The sequence below is a fragment of the Gadus morhua genome, chromosome 19, assembly GCF_902167405.1.
Source record: "Gadus morhua chromosome 19, gadMor3.0, whole genome shotgun sequence".
NCBI lineage: Eukaryota > Metazoa > Chordata > Actinopteri > Gadiformes > Gadidae > Gadus > Gadus morhua.
This window is the reverse complement of record NC_044066.1, coordinates 3197517-3222289: the sequence shown is the minus strand read 5'-3', so window position 1 is coordinate 3222289 and position 24773 is coordinate 3197517. Positions and strand designations below refer to the sequence as shown.

The 24773-nt window shown below is 49.1% G+C and overlaps 2 protein-coding genes across 6 annotated transcripts in view; one reads left to right on the top strand and one right to left on the bottom strand.

The window, feature by feature from the left end:
* The first annotated feature begins 677 nt into the window (after positions 1–677).
* Positions 678–6266, top strand: ccng2 (cyclin G2). Of its 2 annotated transcripts, none has more exons than XM_030342351.1 (8): positions 678–802; positions 1826–1963; positions 2201–2338; positions 2565–2815; positions 3404–3482; positions 3589–3687; positions 4223–4425; positions 5122–6266. In XM_030342351.1, exons 2-8 carry the CDS (start codon positions 1859–1861, stop codon positions 5222–5224), a joined length of 978 nt encoding a protein of 325 aa, XP_030198211.1. In that variant the 5' UTR covers positions 678–802; positions 1826–1858; the 3' UTR covers positions 5225–6266. The 2 variants fall into 2 exon arrangements, with proteins under 2 accessions (XP_030198211.1, XP_030198210.1); XM_030342350.1 differs by having other exon boundaries at positions 715–840.
* The window catches only part of taf1c (TATA-box binding protein associated factor, RNA polymerase I subunit C), a 49949-nt gene continuing 31364 nt past the window's right edge, over positions 6189–24773 (bottom strand). For 2 of the 4 annotated variants that reach the window (XM_030342344.1, XM_030342347.1), the window contains 13 exons: positions 24398–24447; positions 21688–21783; positions 21091–21158; positions 19501–19733; positions 19203–19331; positions 18741–18858; positions 17265–17336; positions 16886–17021; positions 16219–16347; positions 14119–14311; positions 13541–13678; positions 10318–11843; positions 6189–7718 (listed from right to left, as the gene is read on the bottom strand). In XM_030342344.1, coding sequence (XP_030198204.1) covers positions 7479–7718; positions 10318–11843; positions 13541–13678; positions 14119–14311; positions 16219–16347; positions 16886–17021; positions 17265–17336; positions 18741–18858; positions 19203–19331; positions 19501–19733; positions 21091–21158; positions 21688–21783; positions 24398–24447 — 3128 coding nt within the window. In that variant the 3' untranslated portion in view covers positions 6189–7478. The remainder of the gene's footprint in view (positions 7719–10317; positions 11844–13540; positions 13679–14118; positions 14312–16218; positions 16348–16885; positions 17022–17264; positions 17337–18740; positions 18859–19202; positions 19332–19500; positions 19734–21090; positions 21159–21687; positions 21784–24397; positions 24448–24773) is intronic. The other 2 variants (XM_030342346.1, XM_030342348.1) reach the window with 2 other exon arrangements.

Here is a 24773-nt window from a genome sequence, read left to right as displayed (position 1 = left end):
TGCAAAGATAACTTGATTTAATAAAAATGTACATTTATTTATATAATTATTTTTATAAAATAATTAAATAAATAAATATATATATTAAAGATGATTAAACTAGTAACTACGCCATTTTTGTATAAGGTCAAAGAACACAACGGAGGTTAGAAGTTAATCTTTTGAATAAAATTAAATATTTAACCCATGTCCTTGCAAAACAATGGTAAAAAAAAATACAACCGTACAATGCTGTGTCTATTTTATCTTAGTATGATTAACGCTCACGTCTCAAAGGCTTATCTTCAGAGAAAAGAAAAGGACAATGAAATGTATACATTTTCTGTGCCTCCAGGGGCCAATCACAGGCTTGCATTTTGGGCGGACTTTTTGAACGCCCAAATATCGCGTTTTCTGATTGGTTGGTGACAACGACAAGAATGTGGTTGTCTCATAACAACGCCTTAAAACGTCTAATAAACTACAAGCGGTTGCTCCTTTAAAAAAACCTTTTTATCATCAGAAATACAGCTTTCTAATATTACGAACATATATGTGTCATAGAGAGCATACATTATCATTTATTCTTTAATGTTTGACGTTAAACACCAAAGAAGGCTGTGTCCCCTCCCTCCGGGCCCCCTCTGAACGCTGTAGGTTGGTCCCTAACTACATACATCACAGTGTGGTTGCGAACCTCCTGAGGGAGCCCGCTGATTGGCTCCTGGCTAAAGCCATCACGGTGTGGGCGTGTATCTCCTGAACGTCAACAAAAGAGAAGAGAGAACCGAGAGACACAGCAGAAGAAAAGGATTACCAAATAGTAAGCTGCATATATGTGGATTTAACGCAGAATTACAGGTACATATTTCACATTATACTTCGAGAAACATCTTACCAAAGCGAAGCTAATATTACATGTAAGATCAAAACACATTAACCACAGAGTATGTTGATAGAGCAGCTCTTACTAGGTTAACCCGTCAATCATTGTCATAGTCCAAGAAAACAAACATCAGGAATATGGAAGCGAAATTAGGTTATAGCGTAATATTTAGAGATGGTTGATTTTGCACCGTGTTTTGATGTTAAATACCCGTGGTAGAATATGTATTTATTTGTGGGGTATCGTTATTGTGTTGTTGTCAGTCGTTGATCATAAAGATCATGGAAATGTAACAAACCAAGTGAGAATCCTCCACCTTCATTCATTACCAAATCAATCATCCATCGTTCAGGTTTATGGTTGTGTTTTTAATATCGTTTAATATGATTTTATATGGTGTAAATCCAGTCTGTTGTTTGTAAAGGTCACTTTTCGATGAGGTATTTTACACTTGGATTTGGGTGTAGACTAAATTGGAATTTCTCTATCACCTTATCGATTTGGTACTAGCCCTATCAAGAATGTGGTTATTCTCATTATTATAATATCTCCCGTTATACCTTACATTACATGGTAACCGACCAATGTTGATCAGCTGAGCTGAAAATGGAAAGCGTCCCCCTCCCCCCGTCTCAGGATGCACTACTACTACTGATAGCTCCTACACCTTTAACCATATATAACCATATACAACACCGCTGACGACCTCAACGAATACGAATCATCTATATTAAACAGTTCTGTGATATTCGGGTTATTTATCACCGATTGTATAGCGAGAATCCCGAGTGGTCTTCGAGCTAAGGAAGGAGAAGGGCTCGGAGGAAATGTGACACCGAAAGCCCAGCTGGGGCGGGGGGCGGGGCCGGGGCCTGGCCCTCTGGTGGCGGGGCCAGGAGGTGCGGAGACGACTCGGTCTCCAGCGATAACATGAACATAACATGACGTCTCTTTTCGCAGTGACGACACTGTACTGAAGAACAATACAACAACATGGACGCCTTCAAGTTGATGAAGGAACTGAGGGCCAACTATGAACAAGAAGGGTATTATATACCGAAGGAAACGGGGTTGAATTTGATTGAATCTACAGAACAGGTAATTATTATTAATAGTTATTCATATAATTAACCTTATTGTCGTGATTACAGTTGACAGTATTGTGAAACTTAAATTAGAAGGAAAAGTTCTACTGGTTGTGAAGTGAATTTGAATCATACCACAGGTAATTTATAATGCCACGCCTACTAAGTGACATGGTATAGAGTCCTACTCATTGGTATACCCTCCCTCCCCCTGGTTGTCAGTGAGTTGACCCTGTTTGTGTGCTTCCAGAACGGCGCGGGGATCTCGGCTAAGTGCCGAGACGCCCAGGTGGAGGACCTGTGGGGCCTGAGCAGCTTCTTCGGCTACAGCACGCAGACCTTCGTCCTGGCCGTCAACCTGCTGGACCGCTTCCTGGCGCTGATGCGGGTAAGACTGCCCAGACCGGACCCCATGAGCCAGGCAGTAGCACGCACACCCTTCCAGGACACGGAGGTGTCCAAGGGCTGGGAAAAGCCTCCTCTGGAGCCGACCCATGTCTTTATAAATCATAGACCATACGTCTGTACGTTTGGGTCCAGTCTTAAGTGAGTCTGACACCAGATCTGTCGGCGATGCTATGTCTGGGCGTACCTGACGTGCGTCCCTCTCCCAGGTGCAGCCCAAACACCTCTCCTGCGTGGGCCTGAGCTGCCTACACCTGGCGGCCCAGCGCAGCGCACCCGACGCCACGCTGTCCTCCGGCCATGAGCTGATCCGCATCGGCCAGCGCCGCTTCACCGCCTCCGACCTCAGCCGCATGGAGAAGATCGTGGCGGAGAAGCTGCACTTCACCAGCAGCGCCGTCACCCCCCTCACCTTCCTGCACCTGTACCACCAGGTGGCCCTCGGCCAATCGCCGTCCAGGTCAGCGGATGACACCACAGTGTTTACAGTTCAAACACAGTCATAGATAGCAAGATATAAAGCGATATCTAAGATATAAACCCGTTATAAATACCTAAAAACGATCAGGTCAAGAGACCAGTTTATAACCGGTTATAAACAGCATATCATCAGCATGGAGTTTGTAAAACAATTTCGGTTTTGGTTTGTTAGGTAAAGTTAACAACTTTCCATTAGGGGAACATGTCCAGCTGAAGATGTGAGTAAACATGAGTCAGGTGATGTCTGACTATCAGTGATCCTCCATGTAACACTGAACTCTTCTGATAAGCTGCCATCTCAGACCTTACATAACCAGTCGTGTATTTAAAGGACATACAGTCCGCACATACACCCCAAAGTGAAACCAGCCTGTGAACCTGTGAATGTTTAGTGTAACTGCGTAGTGCTTTAAAGGGTTTGTGTGTATGAACTATGTACATAGTGGTGGGGTGTGTAGTGTTTCTAAGTGTTTATGTGTATATTAACAGGTTTTTAAGTGTGTATGTATATGGTGGGGTTTCTAAGTGTGTGTGTGTGTGTGTGTGTGTGTGTGTGTGTTGCTGACAGGAAGGAGGTGTTGAGTCTGGAGAAACTGGAAGCTCAGCTAAAGGCGTGTCTACGCTGCATGTCGTTCTCTAAAGCGAAGGTAGGAAGTTTCCTCCAAGCCACGTAATTGTCCGCACATACTGGATACAGAAGTGTGTAAACACGGCTTAGAGTCTTCATACTCTCTCTCTCTTTCTCTCTCTCAGCCTTCCGTGCTCGCCCTCGCTCTCCTCCGTCATGAGATCAAGGCCATCCAATCAGAGGACATGTGGGAGATGACCTGTCACGTGCAGAGACACCTCAAGGTACCTTCCCCCACTCCTCATCTTCCAATAGGCCTTCACCTAGCTTGACAGCTCCTCCAATAGGCTTTCAATGAGCTATTGACATAAAGAAGCAAATAGAGGGAACTATTGACAAGTCAAACTCATCATCTTGGAAATCATTGTCATTCTGTTTGTTTGAAATATATTGAATGCCTCTTAAACTAATCAATTACATCTAACTGTATAAAACCAAATAGGTTACAATAAGACTTATCAGTTAAGGAGACTCCCTTCTAGAGGGCAGCCCTGTAGTAAAGGGGACGGAGATCCAAGCTGCTTTGGGCTGCTGGGCCAAGTCAAACCAGTCCAGCGTTTTATAACGGGAAACACACCACTAGAAACCCAAGACGAGCTCCTTAACCAGTCAGTAAGGGCCCTGGGTTCCAGGTGTTTCCCAGTAAGAGCTCTGGGTTCCAGGTGTTTCCCAGTAAGAGCTCTGGGTTCCAGGTGTTTCCCAGTAGAGCCCCGGGTTCCAGGTTTTTCCCAGTAAGAGCTCTAAGCGTCCTCCTGTCAGATTGCAGACGCAGAGCTCCAGTGCTGGGCCGAGCGCGTGGCCCGCTGCCTGTCGGACTACGCCTCGCCGCGCTGCAGCCGGCCCAACCACAAGAAGCTGCTGTGGGTGGTGTCGCGCCGCACCGCCCAGAACCTCCAGAGCAGCTCCTGCAGCGTCCCCGACCTGCCCACCATCCCCGAGGGGGGCTGGGACCCCAGCCAGAGGTACGCCCGCACAGCAGCCAATCACAGCTCACCACCACACTGTCTGGTCCAATCACACACCATCTACACCTGCTAGCCCGCCTCCACTTCCCATGGCCATCGATATGAAGACACTGCGGTTCAGGGGTCTACCTCTTAAGGTGCTCAGTAGTTAGAGCAAGGCAGGGGGGATATATTATATGTGGGGTTCTATTCCCTGTTTAGCCCAGGAGGTAGAGCAAGGCACTGCATTTAAACATAATAAATTGTAAGCCGTCAGTAAACTCAGTAAACTGGAAAATTAAGTAGAAGTTTGCAGTCTTCCTGGACTTCCTTGTGTTTAGTCAACCCTGCTTATTAAATTACAACGAAGCCCCCCCTCCCGGTACCTGACACGGTCACTAGATACATATACTGGCTGCAAGAGCCGCCTCTCATTGGTTGGGGTTTAGGCACGAGGACAGAGATGTTATGTTTAGGGTTCGCCCATCTGTCAGATTAGGGGCGGGGCTGGACACAAGTGGGGCAGTAAAGAAAATAACACGAGCAGGCTCCTTGATGACCAGGCGTGATAGGATAAGATAAGGCCGCCATGTTTCCATGACTTCAGTGGAGTGGCAGACCTTGATCACTGTCATTTAGAGGTTTTCATTGGGGCTCTCCATGCTGTGCTGATAGTCAAACAGGGTTATTAACGACGTGTTCTGTGTGTTCCAGCGAGGACTCCAGCGAGGACCTGAGCTCCGGGGAGGAGAGCCTGAGCAGCTCATTGGAGGGAGAGGGGGCCTACTTCCCCCTCCACCTGCGGCGACGACGCTAGCTCCCGCTAGCCCCCACCAACCGGCCCCCCCGTCCAAGAGGGAAAAAGCCTTTGTTCCGTCTCTTCTCCCCCCCCCTATCTTAATTTATTGTTGCGTGGTGTTGTGCGACCTTTCCTCGGGCTGCACTAGAGAGAGCGGGCCGGTGAACTTGTAGACACGTTAGCTCGGTGGCTAGGTTAGTATCGAGCAGGATACGACGGCCGCCTTTGCATGCTCCCACTGGATCTCAGGATAACTTCTAGTGGGCCCGACTGTCGGACTTTAGGTTTACCCCCTTGTATGCAAATTGAAAACAATGGATGAATACACATGCAATGTTAAGGCTGAGCAACGAGTCGGCTAGCCAATGGGTGACCATGGTGGCTAACATGGGTTAGCCAAAGGTAGGGGTTGTGTTGGTTAGCTAAACATAAAGTGGGCCGGTTAGCCAAAAGCACAGCCGAATGTTTAGCCAAACTCATTGGGTGTTTTTGCCAAACGTTCAGTTAGCCAAACGACAAGTCAACGCCATTGTATTGACTGTTATGAAAAATGTTTTCTACTAGGCAAGGCATTTTAAAACAGATCATTTGCACAATTCTCTTGGATTGCAAGGTTTTATGATGCCTGGTCGCTAGCCCGAGAGGAAAAGTAGCTCTGACGAAACCTCTGTGAGAACATCTTCCTAGTTCAGCGTGTAGCATTGACAAGGTGCCTTGCTCATGAGAGAGATGTCAAAGTCAACGTGAGGATGTGGTCTGCCTGGGTCTGAGAAGGATTGGTTGTGGTGCGCATGGTCGGGTGAATCTCAATTGCCAACCTAGTATGTAGTGTTATTTAAGCCTGTTTGCAGGGAATGTTGTATGGTGACAGATATTGTGGACAGAAGTCTCAATGTTAAAAAAAAAATTACAAAATGTAAAAAATGTCGATACAAAAACAATGTAAAACTGTAAATAATGTTAAAAAAAAGACTGTGAATAGTTATTTGTAGATATGTTATTTATTCCACTTTGTCATCTATAAGAAAAAAAAAATCGTATAAAACCTTTTATTTTTAAACTTGTGTTTTGACTATTTTTGCCTCATTTTGACCACACTGATTTCAGCAACCGAGACCAACCAGAAAATATTAAGTACGTGACCAAGAACCAGGTTTTATTAAGGCACTAGCACGGTCACACCTCACAATATGACTCCTATGAAGACTAAAGTTCACTTTGGTAGCAATTTACAACAAATAAAATATTTGATGGTAATAACCGGTTTAAAGGCTTCAAATTCCAAGCACGATGCATCATAATAAGGAAGTCATTACATCATGAAACCAAGCAAGGTGTGTCCTCACGCCCTTCTGATGAAAGGCTGCAGACGAGGCTGAGTCATGAGGCGTCATTCTGGCCAGACAGGATGCTACTCCTCCCCCTGACGTACAAACACACTTCTGTCGAAATAAAGAAATTACCCAATGGCAAAAAATAATGTATGCGTGAATTCAATACATGACAAATAAAGGTGAGGGCATTTTCTTGCTTAATATTTTTTTTTTGTGAATAGTAAATATAACTCATTCACTATGTTCCTTTGACATTGCGCTAGAAACTATATCGAAAAATATATAGGGTAGGCCTTTTGATATTGTTGTGAGGATATTCATGATCATATCCCGAGCCCTAGCCAGGAGTTCCACAACGGTTTAATCTCCCACTCTCCCACTGTCAGTGTTTCCGTGGTGCCGACCGACTGCACTGTCGGAAACCCTTTTAGCATCACAGTCGGCGATCCATTGTCCAAACAGAGAGCCCGGCAGCTGTGGCGTGCAGAGGGCTGTCAGGGCGTTCGGCACGCTCAGAGTCCGACCTGCAGCTGAGGAGCCCCGCTCTACAGGACACAAGAAGCCCGGACAGCTCCGTGCAGCAACACAGAGCGGATCCTTAACAACATTAATAACATGGGGTCGATTCCCCCCCCCGGTCCACCAGGCTGAGGACGGGGGGCTAGTGGACTTACTGCGACCGGGAGACCCCCAGCAGAAGGGCCCTGGAGTCCCCCAGCGGCCCTCTGGTACGTACACGGGCGGTGCTCCTTTACATCCAATCCAGAGACTGCTAGCCAAAACGCACCCTGTATAATCCAGTTGGCCGCTTCTGAGGGGCTTGGCGTCCGCGCCGTCAGGCCGCACGGTGACAACATTCTGTGTCAAGGAAGCCTCCAGCTTCTCCTCTGCGTGGTTAAAACAAAGAGCCAGAGTGCTGCCCGGAGTCAAATTAAATATTAAAATCCCATCTGAGACCTCTTCCTCTTGACCGCCGAGGTCTGGCTTCCAGGTCGGCCGAGGAACGCCTGGGACGCCTGGGACCGCCTGGGTGTGCGAGGCGTGGGGATGAGAGGCCCAGGGGTGTGAGGCCTGGGGGTGGAGGGTACGCTACCCCCTGCTACCAGCTGGCTGGAGGAGGAGGGGGGCACCAGGTCGTCCTCCACATCCAACAGCCGGGGGTGTCGAGGAGGGCCTTCCTAGGAACATCAGGTACATCGCATTACACATTGAATACACACCAGATTACACCTCGTTACACACCAGATTACACCTCGTTAGTCGTTACACACCAGATTACACCTTGTTACACACCAGATTATATCTATTTACGCCTCTGGCACGAGGGGGCCATTGGATGCAGGATTCCTTGTGACTTTGTTGTTATTAGTCATCCAGTGCTAAAGCAATGCCTCTACCAGTTAGTAGGAATGATACAGTAGGAGAGTCACGCATGTAACTACAGTTCTATGAATTCCGGATGAGTTTTCTTGTCACTCAGAATCTGGGCGAGAAAATTCTGAAGGGACCAGGGGCATTTCTGCTATTGGGCAGAGAGCGCCCCCCGTTACCCAGGTCACAACGTGACAACGTTGTGCATCCAGTCCTGAAGCACTGCCTCTGGCAGTCATCCCGAAGTCATAGAACCGTAGTAACATGCGTAACTATCAAACTACACTAACTGGTGTCTCAACGATGCCTTTCCCGGCATCCAGCTTTCTCAGAACTGTACTCCAGTCTCTCATCGTCATCCGCTTATCCGGGGTCGGGTCGCGGGGGGAGCAGCTCAAGCAGGGGGCCCCAGACTTCTTAGGGATCCCGAGGCGTTCCCAGGCCAGTGCGAGATATAATCTCTCCACCTAGTCCTGGGTCTTCCCCGAGGTCTCCTCCCCACTGGACGTGCCTGAAACACCTCCCAAGGGAGGCGCCCAGTGGGCATCCTTGCCAGATGCCCGAACCACCTCAGCTGACTCCTTTCTAAGTAAAGGAGCAGCGGCTCTAATCCGAGTTCCTTACGGATGGCTGAGCTTCTCACCCTATTCCTAAGGGAGACGCCAGCCACCCTTCTGAGAAAACTCATCTTGGCCGCTTGTACCCGCGATCTCGTCCTTTCGGTCATCACCCAACCCTCATGACCATAGGTGAGGATAGGAACGAAGATCGACCGGTAGATCGAGAGCTTTGCCTTGCGGCTCAGCTCTCTTTTCGTAACAACGGTGCGGTAAAGCGAACGCAATACCGCCCCCGCTGCTCCGATTCTCCGGCCAATCTCACGCTCAATAGTACCCTCACTCGCGAACAAGACCCCGAGGTACTTGAACTCCTTCACTTGGGCTAAGGACTCATTTCCTACCCGGAGTAAGCAATCCACCGGTTTCCTGCTAAGAGTCATGGCCTCAGATTTAGCGGTGCAGATCCTCATCCCAGCCGCTTCACACTCTGCCGCCAGCCGATCCAGTGAGTGCTGAAGGTCACAGGCCGATGATCCAATGAGGACCACATCATCTGCAAAAAGCAGTGACGAGATCCTCAGACCACCGAACTGCAACCCCTCCCAACCACGACTACGCCTCGATATCCTGTCCATGTATATCACAAACAGGATTGGTGACAAGGCGCAGCCCAGGCGGAGACCAGCACCCACTGAGAACGAAACTGACTGGCTGCCGAGGACGCGAACACAGCTCTCGCTTTGGGAGTACAGAGATTGGATGGCCCTGAGGAGAGACCCCCTTACCCCATACTCCCGCAGCACCTCCCACAGTTTCTCCCGGGGGACCCGGTCATACGCCTTCTCCAGATCCACAAAACACATGTAGACCGGATGGGCATACTCTCAGGCCCCCTCCAGGATCCTTGCGAGAGTGAAGAGCTGGTCCGTAGTTCCACGTCCAGGGCGAAAACCGCATTGTTCCTCTTCAATCTGAGGTTCGACGATCGGCCGAACCCTCCTTTCCAGCACCTTGGAGTAGACTTTACCAGGGAGGCTGAGAAGTGTGATTCCCCGGTAATTGGCACACACTCTCTGGTCCCCCTTTTTGAACAGGGGAACCACCACCCCGATTTGCCACTCCTTTGGCACTGTACCCGACTCCCACGCGATGTTGAATAGGCGTGTCAACCATGACAGCCCCTCAACACCCAGAGCCTTTAGCATTTCTGGCCGGATCTCATCAATCCCTGGGGCTTTGCCACTGCGGAGATGTTTGACTACCTCAGTGACCTCCACCAGGGAAATTGACGTCAAAACACCATCAACCTCGAGCTCTGCCTCCAACATAGAGGGCGTGTTATTCGGATTCAGGAGTTCCTCAAAGTGTTCCTTCCAACGTCTGACAACCTCCTCAGTTGAGGTCAACAGAGTCCCATCCTTACTGAACACAGCTTGGATGGTTCCCTGTTTCCCCCTCCTGAGGTGCCGGATAGTCTTTCAGAAACATTTTGGTGCCGACCGAAAGTCCTTCTCCATGGCCTCTCCGAATTTCTCCCACACCATCCATGTGAATTATGTAATTTCTGTTCCAAAATGGAAACTTTTTACCCAAATGTGACAAATGTGCATGCCTGCAATAAAAACCAGATAACCTACCCCTGCACCCAAGGTGAACCAATGGGACTGCAAAGTAAACTCTTCAACCATTGACATATGCACTGCACAGCCCAAAGAGGACATCCCCTCCAACATCAAGAGCTACGTAGATCTGCACATTAACACCAGCCCTTCTCCACTCCACTCGAAAAACACAAGGCATCAATCAGGCTGGCCTTCCATTTCCTCTGAACCCAGTGAGGGCTAACCTTGGGGTTGGGCAAGGAGCCAGACAAGGAGAACCCAGGAGACCAGTGCTGCAGCTGGGACGCTCTGGACACCGTGGACCTGGGGGAGTCCGGCTCCGACCAGCGACCGGACTGGGACACCGTGGACCTGGGGGAGTCCGGCTCCGACCAGCGACCGGACTGGGACACCGTGGACCTGGGGGAGCCGGGCTCCGACAGGCGGGCGGACTGGGACACCGTGGACCTGGGGGAGCCGGGCTCCGACAGGCGGGCGGACTGGGACACCGTGGACCTGGGGGAGCCGGGCTCCGACAGGCGGGCGGACTGGGACACCGTGGACCTGGGGGAGCCGGGCTCCGACCAGCGGGCGGACTGGGACACCGTGGACCTGGGGGAGCCGGGCTCCGACCAGCGGGCGGACTGGGACACCGTGGACCTGGGGGAGCCGGGCTCCGACCAGCGGGCGGACTGGGACACCGTGGACCTGGGGGAGCCGGGCTCCGACCAGCGGGCGGACTGGGACACCGTGGACCTGGGGGAGCCGGGCTCCGACCAGCGGGACGAGGCGTCGTCGGGGTCGGACCAGGCCCAGGAGCTGCCCGGGTTGGCCAGGCTCGAGCCGCTGAGGGAGCGGTTGCTCCTCCTCCTCGCCTTGTCCCGGCTCCGCCTCCTCTTCAGCGCCTCCGCCCGCTCCTTCCTGTTGAGTCCCAGCTTGTCCGACCACCACGCCTTCCACTGCTCCTCCCCCTGCCAGGAGACGGTGAGCCGCTGGCTGAGGACGTCGCCCCAGGCCTTGGTGCGCACCGTGTCCGGGAGCCGGGGCGGGGCCACGGCGGGCAGGGAGGTGGCGCCGTGCAGCAGCAGGGAGCCGCCGAGCATGCTCTCCCCGAGGTCCCGCCGCAGGCTCTGCAGGCGGTCCTCCGTGAGCGGGTCGTGGGCGGCCCCCTTCTTCGCCCGCCGCCGCTTCCGGGCCGTGGGTTGGGCCCGGTCCGCGGACCTGCACCTCAGCAGCTGCTGCAGCCAGTGCCTCCACGCCTCGGCGGCCCGGGCGCTGGGCGGCGCCGGCCGGTCCATCCGGGCGGCGGAAGCCACCTCCCCCTTTTCTCTGAGGGTCGCGGCGTCGGCCTGGCCTTCCTCCTCGTTCACCACCACCTCCAGGCCCTGGTAGCGGCTCCGCCTCCCGCCCAGCCCCTCCTCCTCACTGGAGGAGCCCGAGCCGCGCCCCCTCTCTGGGGTTTCCGGGACCACCGGCGGCGGCCCGCCGGGGGGCTGGGTGGGCCCGATCATATCCTCCTCGCTGCCCGTGTCCTCCGCCACCAGACCCGGCCGCGGCTCCCCGGCGCTCCGCTGGGACGGGGACAGGCCGCGCCCGCCTGCCTCCCCTCCCGGCGGCGGCAGGGGGGGGTCCTGGCCTGCAGCGTCCGGGCCGGCGCCGAGCTCCGGTCTGAGGACCTGGTAGAAGACGTCTCCAGCCTCGGTCAGCTGGAGGACACAGATAGAGTCCTCTCCGCCGCCTCCGCCTCGCCTGCCCGGGAAACACGTCATACCTGCACAGGCAGAGAGGTCAGGACTCTGCTCTACTGTATTATCAACATGGTGACCAGTCAGGACTCTGCTCTACTGTATTATCAACATGACCAGTCAGGACTCTGCTCTACTGTATTATCAACATGGTGACCAGTCGGGACTCTGCTCTACTGTATTATCAACATGGTGACCAGTCAGGACTCTGCTCTACTGTATTATCAACATGGTGACCAGTCAGGACTCTGCTCTACTGTATTATCAACATGGTGACCAGTCAGGACTCTGCTCTACTGTATTATCAACATGGTGACCAGTCAGGACTCTGCTCTACTGTATTATCAACATGGTGACCAGTCAGGACTCTGCTCTACTGTATTATCAACATGGTGACCAGTCAGGACTCTGCTCTACTGTATTATCAACATGGTGACCAGTCAGGACTCTGCTCTACTGTATTATCAACATGGTGACCAGTCAGGACTCTGCTCTACTGTATTATCAACATGGTGACCAGTCAGGACTCTGCTCTACTGTATTATCAACATGGTGACCAGTCAGGACTCTGCTCTACTGTATTATCAACATGGTGACCAGTCAGGACTCTGCTCTACTGTATTATCAACATGGTGACCAGTCGGGACTCTGCTCTACTGTATTATCAACATGGTGACCAGTCAGGACTCTGCTCTACTGTATTATCAACATGGTGACCAGTCAGGACTCTGCTCTACTGTATTATCAACATGGTGACCAGTCAGGACTCTGCTCTACTGTATTATCAACATGGTGACCAGTCAGGACTCTGCTCTACTGTATTATCAACATGGTGACCAGTCAGGACTCTGCTCTACTGTATTATCAACATGGTGACCAGTCAGGACTCTGCTCTACTGTATTATCAACATGGTGACCAGTCAGGACTCTGCTCTACTGTATTATCAACATGGTGACCAGTCAGGACTCTGCTCTACTGTATTATCAACATGGTGACCAGTCAGGACTCTGCTCTACTGTATTATCAACATGGTGACCAGTCGGGACTCTGCTCTACTGTATTATCAACATGACCAGTCAGGACAAGTCAATCCAACCCGACTAATAGTCAACTTAACTGTACGTCCACACCAGAAGTACGTCCGCTTTGGTCGCTCATAAAGTTTCGCAGCGAATATTTCTGTTCGCTTTGGTCGCTCAAGTCTCTCATGACGTACAATTCAAAAGTGCCCGCATGGGTGCTCCCTGGAATCCACGGAAGCGAAGAGCGTCTCTACATTCCGATTGGCTGTCAGTGTTTTGCCGCTGAAACGTGTCATAGTAATTTGCATAAAGTTCAACAGTTTTAAACTTTTCTTGGACGCTCTGGTCGCTCAACTTTGGCCGCTGGTAGCGTTGGTCGCTTTGGTCGCTCTTGCCCATAGAAAGTGAATGACTTCCGGCGATTTGGTAGCTCAATTCGCTTCTGTTGTGGACGTACAGCAAGTCATACTTACTGTACGTTCCTAAGTCTCAGATGTGGTGTGCAGTCTATGTGCATCCCGTCCACACCAGAACTTTTCTAGCCGCCTCTTACTGCCGCAGCGCTAGCGGGATACACTTCGTAATGACAAGTTGGATTCACTAATCTTCTTTAGAACCGTGGCGTACCCCGGTTTCATTGTGTTTGGCTGTGGCTTGGGGCAGGGTGCGCTGTATTCACCCTGTTGGGTGGGGGTCTTACCTGCGGCGGGCATGGCCAGCCTGCGGCGGCTCTCCTCGGTGCGGTGGGGCAGCTGGACCGGCAGGTGGTCCAGAGAGTCTCTGGGGCTCAGCAGCTGCTGAGGAGACCCCAGACTGACACACGGCTCGGCTGAGCCTCCTGTGGCACACACACACACACACACACACACACGGTCAAACACATAGGGTCACACAAACACATACACACACGCACACACACACACACACACGGTCAAACACACAGGGTCACACAAACACGGTCAAACAGGGATACGCAAAAACAGTCACAAACACACAGGGTTACACACACGCACACAAACACACACACATTAATATTCTTATGTTTGTAATTTAATATGCGTGTGGTTATAGTACACAACCCTGATTACAACAAGCTGCACACAGTCATCAGAAGGGACTTCTTTGAACAAGTAGTACAGTATCCTCTGGCCTGTTAAGAGTACGCATCATTCACCTCACTGTTCATTTTTCAATTTTGACACTGGACCGCTGTCTGCGCTAATAGCCGCTAAGCCAGCTTTGGTGCGAATTAGCCCTTTGCAGTAGTAAATTAATGACCTGAGTACTGCAGCATGACGATTTCTTGTGAACTCTGGGAGCCAATCACAACCTTGGTGCTGCTAGACCCGCCCACAGAGGAGGAGGCGTGGCCTGGGAGAACCTGAGCAAAGATGGGCGGGGCCTGCATCATGTGGTCCCACTTGAGCATGGGCAGAACAGGAAAACGCTCGTCCATGATGTAGGCAGAGTACTGCAGGGGGGAGAGAGAGAAGCCAACAAGTGCCAGCTGTCCTTTTAATTCCATGTTGGCGTGTGTTGGAATGTTTCGCAAGAGCTACGAATGCAATGAGGAAAGAATAATGGTAGGTAGACCGTGTTTTCACAATATTTCTTTTTGTTTCTTCGAATTGATTGTAAGAAATACGAATCAACATTTGCATTACACCACTGAAATGGGTTATTTGACACTAGGTGTAGTTGGAGGGCTTAATGGAAGAAGACCCTATGGAGGGCTCATTCATAAAGGGCTCATTCTAGGTCACCAAAACACAAGTTTAACATTCATTCATTACTAGGGTTGGGTATCGTTCGGGTTTTATCCGATACTGGTGCCTAATCAGTACTTTTCAAACGGTTCCGGTGCTAAAACGGTTCTCGAACCGGTACTTAAAAAAACGAAACCGCACACACTTGCATACATGCACGACTTGTTATGAGTTTCACATTAAGCAGAAAGTCAGCGGACACTGAGTTGAATGGCAACGTGTTTGCTAGCCTACGCAAGATTACGGTTGGCATTAAATTACTCGACTTACCCGAAGAGGCTGTGACTGATAAATATCTTTTTAAAAAAGAATTACAAATAATATTAATTACTCGCTGAATGCAGGCAGGCACGCATCATGGCGCAACATTACTGCCAAAGTCATATTAAGTAATATAACTCAGGTGCGCAAGGCAGCCACAGGAGCCGCCAACATTGTTTTCAACCGCTCGGTAGGGCGCTGTTTTGAAAGTTTTGAAAAGAAAAAGTATTTGAAGCGAATAACGACTCTGTTTTTGAGTTGTTTATTTGGTTTTGAACAGAAAGTTTTGGATGCATGCATCGGCTTTGAGTTTGTTTGTTATTTTAAAATGACATTCGCTCGCAAGACACACACACACACACACACACACACACACACACACACACACACACACACACACACACACACACACACACACACACACACACACACACACACACACACACACACACACACACCAACCTTCCGATCTTCAATCAAAAGAACATCAAGTAAGCGATGCCGCAGCGCGTTGACAAGTCCGTCCCGAGTCTCGAGGCGCCCATAGGCTTTATGGTTTATATGTTTGAAAGCCGTGACACACTCTTTTACCAGTTGGCCTGAAATACCACGCCTCGCAGTCATCATGGACCTATAAAGAAAGTCGTAGTCGTACCATGCGTGTTTAGCGCAACATTGAAAAGGGTCCCGTCTGAAACAGAGTCGCGCAGCGCTGCGTTCCAAACGTTGTTTAATCAAATACACCGGTATGGCGGTATATAAAAAAAATCATATCCTAACGAAAATACACACCGTTATTCAGTGTGAACCGGCCCAGCACTAACGCAAGTTGACGCCGCAACACCATGGGGGCGGGGCAGGGGGCGTTAAAAAATGCCAGGCACCGTTATGAGGAACCGAAATGTGTGTTCTTATTCGATCTCGTTACAACCGTTTACGTCGGAACCGGTTCCCTACTGGAAGCGAGTTTCGGTGCTCAACCCTATTCATTAGGCACTTTAAACATACTTATAAATATAATTCATTCAGGTTCTTCTGCTGTATGCCACTTAATTCTAAACACTGCACCTTTAAGGAAATTATCTAATATGATTAGTTGATAATGTAGCAAAGTTACCAGGAGGAGGCTTAAAGGCTTAAGACACTCCCATTACTGACAGCCCGGTCCTCACAACATGGGGTATGGCACATTTTAAATGGAAGGTCATAGTGATACGGTTCCAGAACTGGTATACCGTGCACCACTATTGAGACCATGACTAAAACAACCCTAACCTGTTTTGGTTCGAGCCAGAACCAGGGCTGTGATTGTCTTTAGGGACTCCTGCTCTGATTGGTGAGGTGTGTGTACCTGTGTGGTGACCAGGTGGTGGAAGGGATTGGCGTCGGCCAGGTATCTCCCAAGGACCACCCTCTCACCGCTGCGACACTGGGGAGACCGGCTGATCCGGAACAGAGTGAAGCTGGGGGCGTTGGCAGCCTGGTTACCATAGAAACACAGGACAGAGCCATCCATTACAGACAGAGATGTACAGAGACGAAGACATACAGGAAGAGAGAGAGGGATCGAGAGAGGGAGAGAGAGATAGAGATGTGGAGGTAGAGAGAGGTAGAGGGAGGGTAAAATGGTAAAAAAATGGTAAATGGTCTGCATTTATATAGCGCTTTTATCTGTAACCAGTGGCCACCCAAAGCGCTTTACAATATTGCCACACAATCACCCATTCATACACACATTCATACACTGACAGCGGAGTCAGCCATGCAAGGCGACAGCCAGCTCGTCGGGAGCAGTTAGGGTTAGGTGCCTCGCTCAGGGACACCTCGACACACGCTAGGAGGAGCCGGGGATCGAACTAGCAACCTTGCGGTTACCAGCCAACCCGCTCTACCTCCTGAGCTCCTCGCCAAGGTAGGGAGAGGTACGGAGGTGGACGAGGTGAGAAGGCAGTGAGGAGGGGGAGGGGGAGGGGGAGGAGGTGGAGGCAGTGAGGGAGTGCTAGAGGGTACGGTCGTACCCGGGCGTCGGTCAGCTCCATCCCGGTGCGGTCGCCGTACAGCATCACTCTGGGGTGAGCCGAGAACTCACACCATCGCCAAGGAGACGAGGCGTTGAAGTACAGGTTACTGTCCTCCCGCCGCACCTGGGTCATGCTGACAGACATATTCATTAAACACACTCATTATACAGAGATTCATAACACACTCATTATACACAGATTCATAACACACTCATTATACACAGATTCATAACACACTCATTATACACAGATTCATAACACACACATTATACACAGATTCATAACACACACACATCAGACCGATTCATTACACACGCACATCCATTATACACAGATTCATTACACACACACTCATTATACACAAAGACACACTCACCCTTTGCCGACGGTCCAGAGGTGAACAGATCCACTCTCATCAGCCAGCAGAACCTCACCCAGAACGTGTGGACTGGAACACAATTGTTCAATACTCCGTGGAGTGAGACTAAGGAACATGGACTGAACACACTGTTGTTGCAGCACTATTTTAGAAAACAGCAGTGTGTGTGTGTGTGTGTGTGTGTGTGTGTGTGTGTGTGTGTGTGTGTGTGTGTGTGTGTGTGTGTGTGTGTGTGTGTGTGTGTGTGTGTGTGTGTGTGTGTGTGTGTGGGGGCGCGCGTGCGCGCGTTTGTGCGCGTGTGCGTGTGTTAGGGCTGTAACGATACGCGTATCGAAACCGAAATCGCGATGCTCATAGCCACAAACCTGTCTCTCGGTGTGAGAAGGCAGAAGCGCGACACGACACGCCCTTTCTAACTTTCCGGCCAAATTGTCAGACTGAAATTTGCTAAGCTGTCTAAATAATAGTCTGACACCGTTCCTCTTATTGATGCCGTAAGTCTGCGACGAGATGCCCTCTGTGAGGACAGCTCTCCGTGGCTACGGAGGATTGCCTTTCTCCACAGCTTGCGAAGTCCTCATATACGATAGAACATCAATTATCCTGAGTGGTCCAAGCGAGCAAAATTAGCCTGCTTGACCCCTGTCTCTATTGTTTTGTGTGCTTTGACCGGCAGTTGGTCTGCTTATAGGTCGGAATGAAGCGGCCACCGATTATTGAAAGGATGGGTACTTTATTCTACCGGACTTGTTAGTTTCTTCACTAGAGACACACACACACACACACACACACACACACACACACACACGCTACCGCTCGCCCTCCCCGCTCGTCCACTCACTCACACACACACACGCACACTGCCATTCTCGGGCACACACATACGCTACTCGCAACATGCCTCGTTATTGCGAATCAGACGTTCATGTTTTTTCCCCATCTATTTGATAGTAAGGCTATTGAACATGTTGCATTCTATACGGCCTGATTATGTCATTATCCGTCAAATATCATATATATAGGATATTTGACGGAAAACGAAACCTATGCAGGTCACTTTGGCCGGCACCGTTTTTTCTATTTTTAATATTTCCAAATACGTAAGCCTAAACCACAAAACTAGTTGAGAGTTTTTGCCTACCAGCAAGCATCATCCAACTGCAATCTTTGGTTATTTATTTATTCATTTTGCTATACTTTAATAATAATCTTTCTGTTCACCTCTGTTCAGTGTTCCAAATTGTTTATTATTAAATGGTACATTAAGTTAATTGTTATATAAGTGTTGCTGTTTAAATAAACTGCTTTTTAAATTAAAAAAAATCGTGGGATGTATCGAAATTGGGATACAAACCGAATCCTGAGTTGGTGTATCGTTACAGCCCTAGTGTGTGTGTGTGTGTGCGTGCGCGTGTGCGCGTGCGTGCGTGCGTGCGTGCGTGCGTGCGTGCGTGCGTGCGTGCCTCTCTCTACCTGGCTGTGATGCAGGTGACTGGCTGCTTTGTTGTGATGACCTGCAGGACCTTGGGTTTGTCCACCTCATTGAACCTCCACACACCACACAGGTAGTCGGAGCGCACAGCCACACAACCTGAACCACACACACACACACAATGGTTGACCGGAGCCTGATCCCATTCAGCCGTCGGTTAGGGCGCTGCACTTTAGTTCGCACTCCATTCTAAAGTGGTTAAATTGCTCAACCCACACGGCGACTAGGACAAAGATTGAGTGTGATTGGCTAAACAGATTTAACAAATCACGGGCTGCAGCCATGAAAACTCTTTTTTGTCGGCTTACAGTACAACTCGGCGCCACGAAAAAATAAACAACATTTAGCGTGGACTCCGTGGAGAAACAAACAAACCAATGTATTCAGTGTGAACGGGCGCCCGACGTGAACCCACACAGTGCACACAGTGCGTCCGTACGTACAGTCCGAGAGCAGGGCGGAGACGCTGATCTGGCGTACCGGCCCTTTAAGGTCCACGCAGGTGGGCTTCCTGCAGGCGTCCAGCCGGGGGCCGTCCCCCTCCTCGGACCGCAGCGACACCCGCTGGAAGTCTGGGGCAGCATGTTAAAGGGGTCTGCAACGCCGTTACCAAGGAGTCCCCGGTACACACCCCCACACACACACACTCACTCAGAGGCTCCTTGTGTATTAATTGTAGATTTCTGACGGGAGCGATAACAACAGGCCGAGGTGGCGGCTGGGTGCGGTGATGGAGGATACTGAGGAGGCTGGAGGCCGGCCCGGCCGCGTAGAGCAGCCAGGGGTCCCGGGGCAGGGCGGCGTGGGCCAGGGCTCCCCCGGTGGCCGTCTCGGAGAACAGCAGCCGCTGGCCGCTGTGCTGCAGCTCCTCCTGGAGCAGCCCCCCGAGCAGCGTGGGGGGGATGTCGTGGAGGGCGTCTCGCAGCAGGTTGTCGTAGGCGACCACGCGGCGGTTTAGATACGTGTACTCGCACCTGACAGAGAGACGGACACGTCACAAACCACAAGACTGAGACAGAGTGAGAGATACATACAGGGAGGGAGAGAGTGATAGAGACGTAGAGGTACAAAGAGGTAGAGGTAGGGAGGCAGACGAAGTGAGGAGGAGGAGGAGGCAGACAGGAGGGGGAAGCAGTGAGGAAGAGGGGAGCACGTGGACCCTGAGACGTATGCAACGCTAGTAGAACGTTTAGCTCTAGCTATGCTTCGTACACTGAGCTAGTAGGAGGTTTAGCTCTAGCTATGCTACGTACACTGAACTAGTAGGAGGTTTAGCTCTAGCTAAGCTACGTACACTAGGGTAGTAGACCGTTTAGCTCTAGCTATGCTACGTACACTACGCTAGTAGACGGTTTACCTCTAGCTAAGCTACGTACACTACGCTAGTAGAGGGTTTGGCTCTAGCTAAGCTACGTACACTACGCTAGTAGAGGGTTTGGCTCTAGCTAAGCTACGTACACTACGCTAGTAGACGTTTAGCTCTAGCTAAGCTACGTACACTACGCTAGTAGACGGTTTGGCTCTAGCTAAGCTACGTACACTACGCTAGTAGACGGTTTACCTCTAGCTAAGCTACGTACACTACGCTAGTAGAGGGTTTAGCATTAGCTAAGCTACGTACACTACGCTAGTAGACGGTTTACCTCTAGCTAAGCTACTTACACTACGCTAGTAGAGAGTTTGGCTCTAGCTAAGCTACGTACACTACGCTAGTAGACGTTTAGCTCTAGCAATGCTACGTACACTACGCTAGTAGACGTTTAGCTCTAGTTATGCACATCCTAAGTACATCCCATACGTCTTTTAAGACGGTACATAAAAACTGAAATGAATAAAACCTGCCCCCTTTAGGGCAAACGGCACTGTTCCCCAACATCAACCCACCTACGCTGCCGTCTGTGGTTTAAATATACCTACAGAAGGTTCTACACCTTAACTACTCTTTATGAGACAGAAAGTTTGTTATTTATGTCTATACCATATATCAATAATCCATTAGAATCTTATATGAGGGTTAATCATTATATAATCCTCTGAATTTTACAAAGTAACCTTTTCAGGAAATTGATTAAAAAAAATATTCCAAAACCTAATCTGTCATAATGAAATCTTAATCGAATTTCAACTGGCATAATGTACAATCCTAATTGTATCTAATAATGTAATCTTAAATTTACCTAATCTGGCATGATGTCATTTTAATATAACCTAATCTGAAATTAAGTAATCTTAATATAAAATAATCTGGTATATTGTAATATAATCGCAATCTAACCCAGGTTTTTTCCTAAATTCAAATAGATTTGGCAGCCGCCAAGGCCTCCCACTCACTTCCTGTGTTCCAGCTTGCTCAGGAAGCCATCCGTCCAGCCCAGACTCAGCGCGTCGCTACGCCAGCTCTGAGGAATACACCACACATTCAGGGTTGTATAATGGACGTCTTCTCAGTGAGGGGCCCACATGATTACCACGTGTGCATGGTCTCGCCGGTCTTGTACTTTTGTGTTTTTGCTATACTGATCAGTTAGATCGAAGATCAAATCACATTTTATTGACCATAATGTGTTTGTGCATGTGTTGTACTAGTCCAATAGGGGGCAGAGTGTCTGAAGGGGCATCTTAGATAGTGGAGGTGACGTGTTTCCATTCCACAGTGGATCTCATCCATGAGTCTGCAACCAGACCCCTCTCGATGAGGCTGATTATTGTGAGACTCGTGTGTGCATTTGGAGCATTCTTTAATGTGTCCATGTTTGTTTTTTGAAGTGGTTTCCCTGTTCGATAACTAAAAGTATTTTCAGAGTAGAAGCAGAGTCCAAATCCAAACTGTGCTGATACATCTGCACACTGAAGTGCTGTCAACTGCTATCTAGATGAATGATCACCCATCCGTACGCATAAAAGATGGATTGAGTGTCCTTCTCCCACCTTTTTCCGTTTGTGGCCGAGGTAGAAGTGGTCCTGAAGCAGTGCACCGACGGAGCCGAAGGCATCTCCGCTGTGGTTCCGGTAGAAGTCCTCCATCTGGGAACACAGAAAACATCTGGTTACTTTCCGTTTTAGTCTTATAGACTTTTTCCTAATGAAAGTAACACCAGCAATAGTCAGACGGATGAGAAGAACTTGCCATTCAAGCTCAGATGGAGATTCACCATCCACACACACTGTTATACTATAGGTGTCCGGCACGCCTAACCCTCATTGAGGTTACTAACCCTCATTGAGGGCACTAACCCTCATTGAAGGCACTAACCCTCATTGAAGGCACTAACCCTCATTGAAAGAACTTACCCTCATTGAAGGCACTTACCCTCATTGAAGGCACTTACCCTCATTGAAGGCACTTACCCTCATTGAAGGCATTAACCCTCATTGAAGGCACTAACCCTCATTGAGGGCACTAACCCTCATTGAAGGCACTAACCCTCATTGAAGGCACTAACCCTCATTGAAGTACTAACCCTTATGGAAGGCACTAACCCTCATTGAGGGCACTAACCCTCATTGAGGGCACTAACCCTCATTGAAGGTACTAAGCTATTGAAGGTACTGACCTATTGAAGGCACTAACCCCTATGGAAGGCACTAACCCCTATGGAAGGCACTATCCCTTATTGAAGGCACTAACCCCTATGGAAGGTAGTAACCGTTATTGAAGGCACTAACCCCTATGGAAGGCACTAACCCCTATGGAAGGCATTAACCCTTATTGAATGTACTAACCCTTATTGACAAAAGTGGTATTTAAGCTTGGCTGAGAAAACAATTTTGGAAAAAAAAAACATCTCTGAATGAACAGTACATTTACATTTAGGGCATTTAGCAGACGCTTTTATCCAAAGCGACTTACAATAAGTACATTTGTCATAAGAAGTGCATCAATATATCGCTGTCGGCACAGAAAGGATGTTCATAGAACCAAGTGCAAATACCACAATCGCTAGGTCAATCAATTCCCCGTGTTACAGCCATGATAGCAGCTACTGCAGTTGCTACACAGTTAAGTACTACAATACAATACAATACAATACAGTGTACAATGTGGGTGGCATTAGGTCTCAGTGTCTAGAGATCCGATATTATCCTACAAACAGCATGTAGAGTCCGTCTGAACGGAGCTCTACGCCTCCTGCCCCTTATTTCACCACCCAACATACTCAACAGAACATCTAAGGAAGCGTTCACCACTCAGCGGTATGCCTACGTTGGATGCTTACTATAATCCTACGTTGGATGCTTACTATAATATGTGCGGCTTACTGCCGCACATATTTCTGTTGATTTTGCGTTTCGGCGCATGTGCAAATTAGGCAAACTGGAAACACGACCATGGTCAGTTTCAATGGAGACACACTGCTTTGTACAATGCACAAAACACATTCAAAAAATCCTATTGGGTTTATTACCAAATAGCAGCCTTTAGTTATTATTAGGTATTTGATTTAGGAAGAGCACCAAGAGTTAGTTCGGGAGGAAAGAGATGTTGAGATGTCAAGGCGCTGCAAAAAAATCAAAACATTTTCCAATTTATCCCACTATCATTCATTTGAACTGTTCAAATGAATAAACACAGATGGATAGCATGTGACAAAATGATACTTTCATGTATAATGAAAGGGTATGAACAAATTTGTTAGGATGCAACCAAATAAAAATGTTACTGCCACTGGTAGAAAATGTTAGTCTAGAGCCTTGGGTAGACCTCCCAGACCACACTGTCCACAGTCTACCAGTAGACCTCCCAGACCAAATCGTCCACAGTCTACCAGTAGGAACCCATGTTCAGCGCTTCCTTCCCAACCCGACTTTAACTGTACCACTGAATTGCCCTCAAGACCTTCTGTGGATCACCCCATTTGCAATCTGTAAACATAGATAAATACACACGCAGTGGCTGAGCAAAGAGCGCCGGCGCCCTTAAATACACAATTGTTACTGCATGGACAGACGGAAACAGTGGAATGGAAAGGTCAGCAAGGCAGCCTATGCTCCCACTGAATAACAAGGCATACTAGTGATACTTTATATACTTTATGATGGGCCAATATCGGCCGAATGCTATATGTGTTCTATCATGAACTGTTTAAAACATGGAGCGAACAAAAAGATGCAACAATTGGGGCTGAATTCTATGAAATAGTAGGCCATTGACATTAATCAATGAGTTTCTTCTAAAGATTAGGTCTGGCATATGTTCCACAACCCACTCAAAAGGACCCCATGTCCTGCTTACGGCTCAGGACCAGCCAGTTGAGAACCACTGTCCCAGGCCACCACGTCCACAGTCCACCAAAGTCTTCCAATAGGAGCCCTAGACCACCACGTCCACAGTCCAACGCCAGACCACCACGTCCCCCAGTAGGAACCCTAAACCACCACGTCCACCGGTAGGAACCCCAGAACACCACGTCCACAGTCTACCAGTAGACCTAGACCACAGATCGACCACAGTCTTCCAGTAGGAACCCCAGACCACCGCGTTCAGAGTCTACCAGTAGGCTTCTTAGAGCAGGCTTCATTGTATATGTACTGTATATTTTTTGAGGTTCGGATAAAAGTGTCTGCTAAATAACTAAAGCTTTAGCCCTCTTTACCGTGCAATGGGGACAGATGACCAAAAGAGACATTTTAAACTCACATGTTGTCCAAAGTCTGTCGTCTCTGAAGAATCCAAGAGCCACGGAGGAACTGGAACAACAACAACAACAGCTTAAGCATCTTTTCATTCAGATCTTTTAAAAATTCAAGAGAATACTATCTAATACAAAGACAATATAAAGCCCTCTGCCAGTGAGGGACACTTGGTTTGGTTTTTAGTAACTGCCTAACGTTCTGGTTGTTATTACTTGTTAACGTACTGGTTGTTATTACTTCTTAACGTTCTGGTTGTTATTACTTGTTAACGTACTGGTTGTCAGACCTTCTTAACGTACTGGTTGTCAGACAGACCTTCTTAATGTACTGGTTGTTATTAAAAAAAAAAATGTATGTACTATTTTAGCCGTTTGCGATTG

Coding starts and splice junctions, on each gene's coding strand:
- ccng2 (XM_030342351.1), top strand. CDS start 1,859: ATGGACGCCTTCAAGTTGATGAAGGAACTGAGGGCCAACTATGAACAA. Junction 2,339..2,564: donor GCTTCCTGGCGCTGATGCGG/GTAAGACTGCCC, acceptor TCCCTCTCCCAG/GTGCAGCCCAAACACCTCTC. Junction 4,426..5,121: donor GGCTGGGACCCCAGCCAGAG/GTACGCCCGCAC, acceptor TGTGTGTTCCAG/CGAGGACTCCAGCGAGGACC.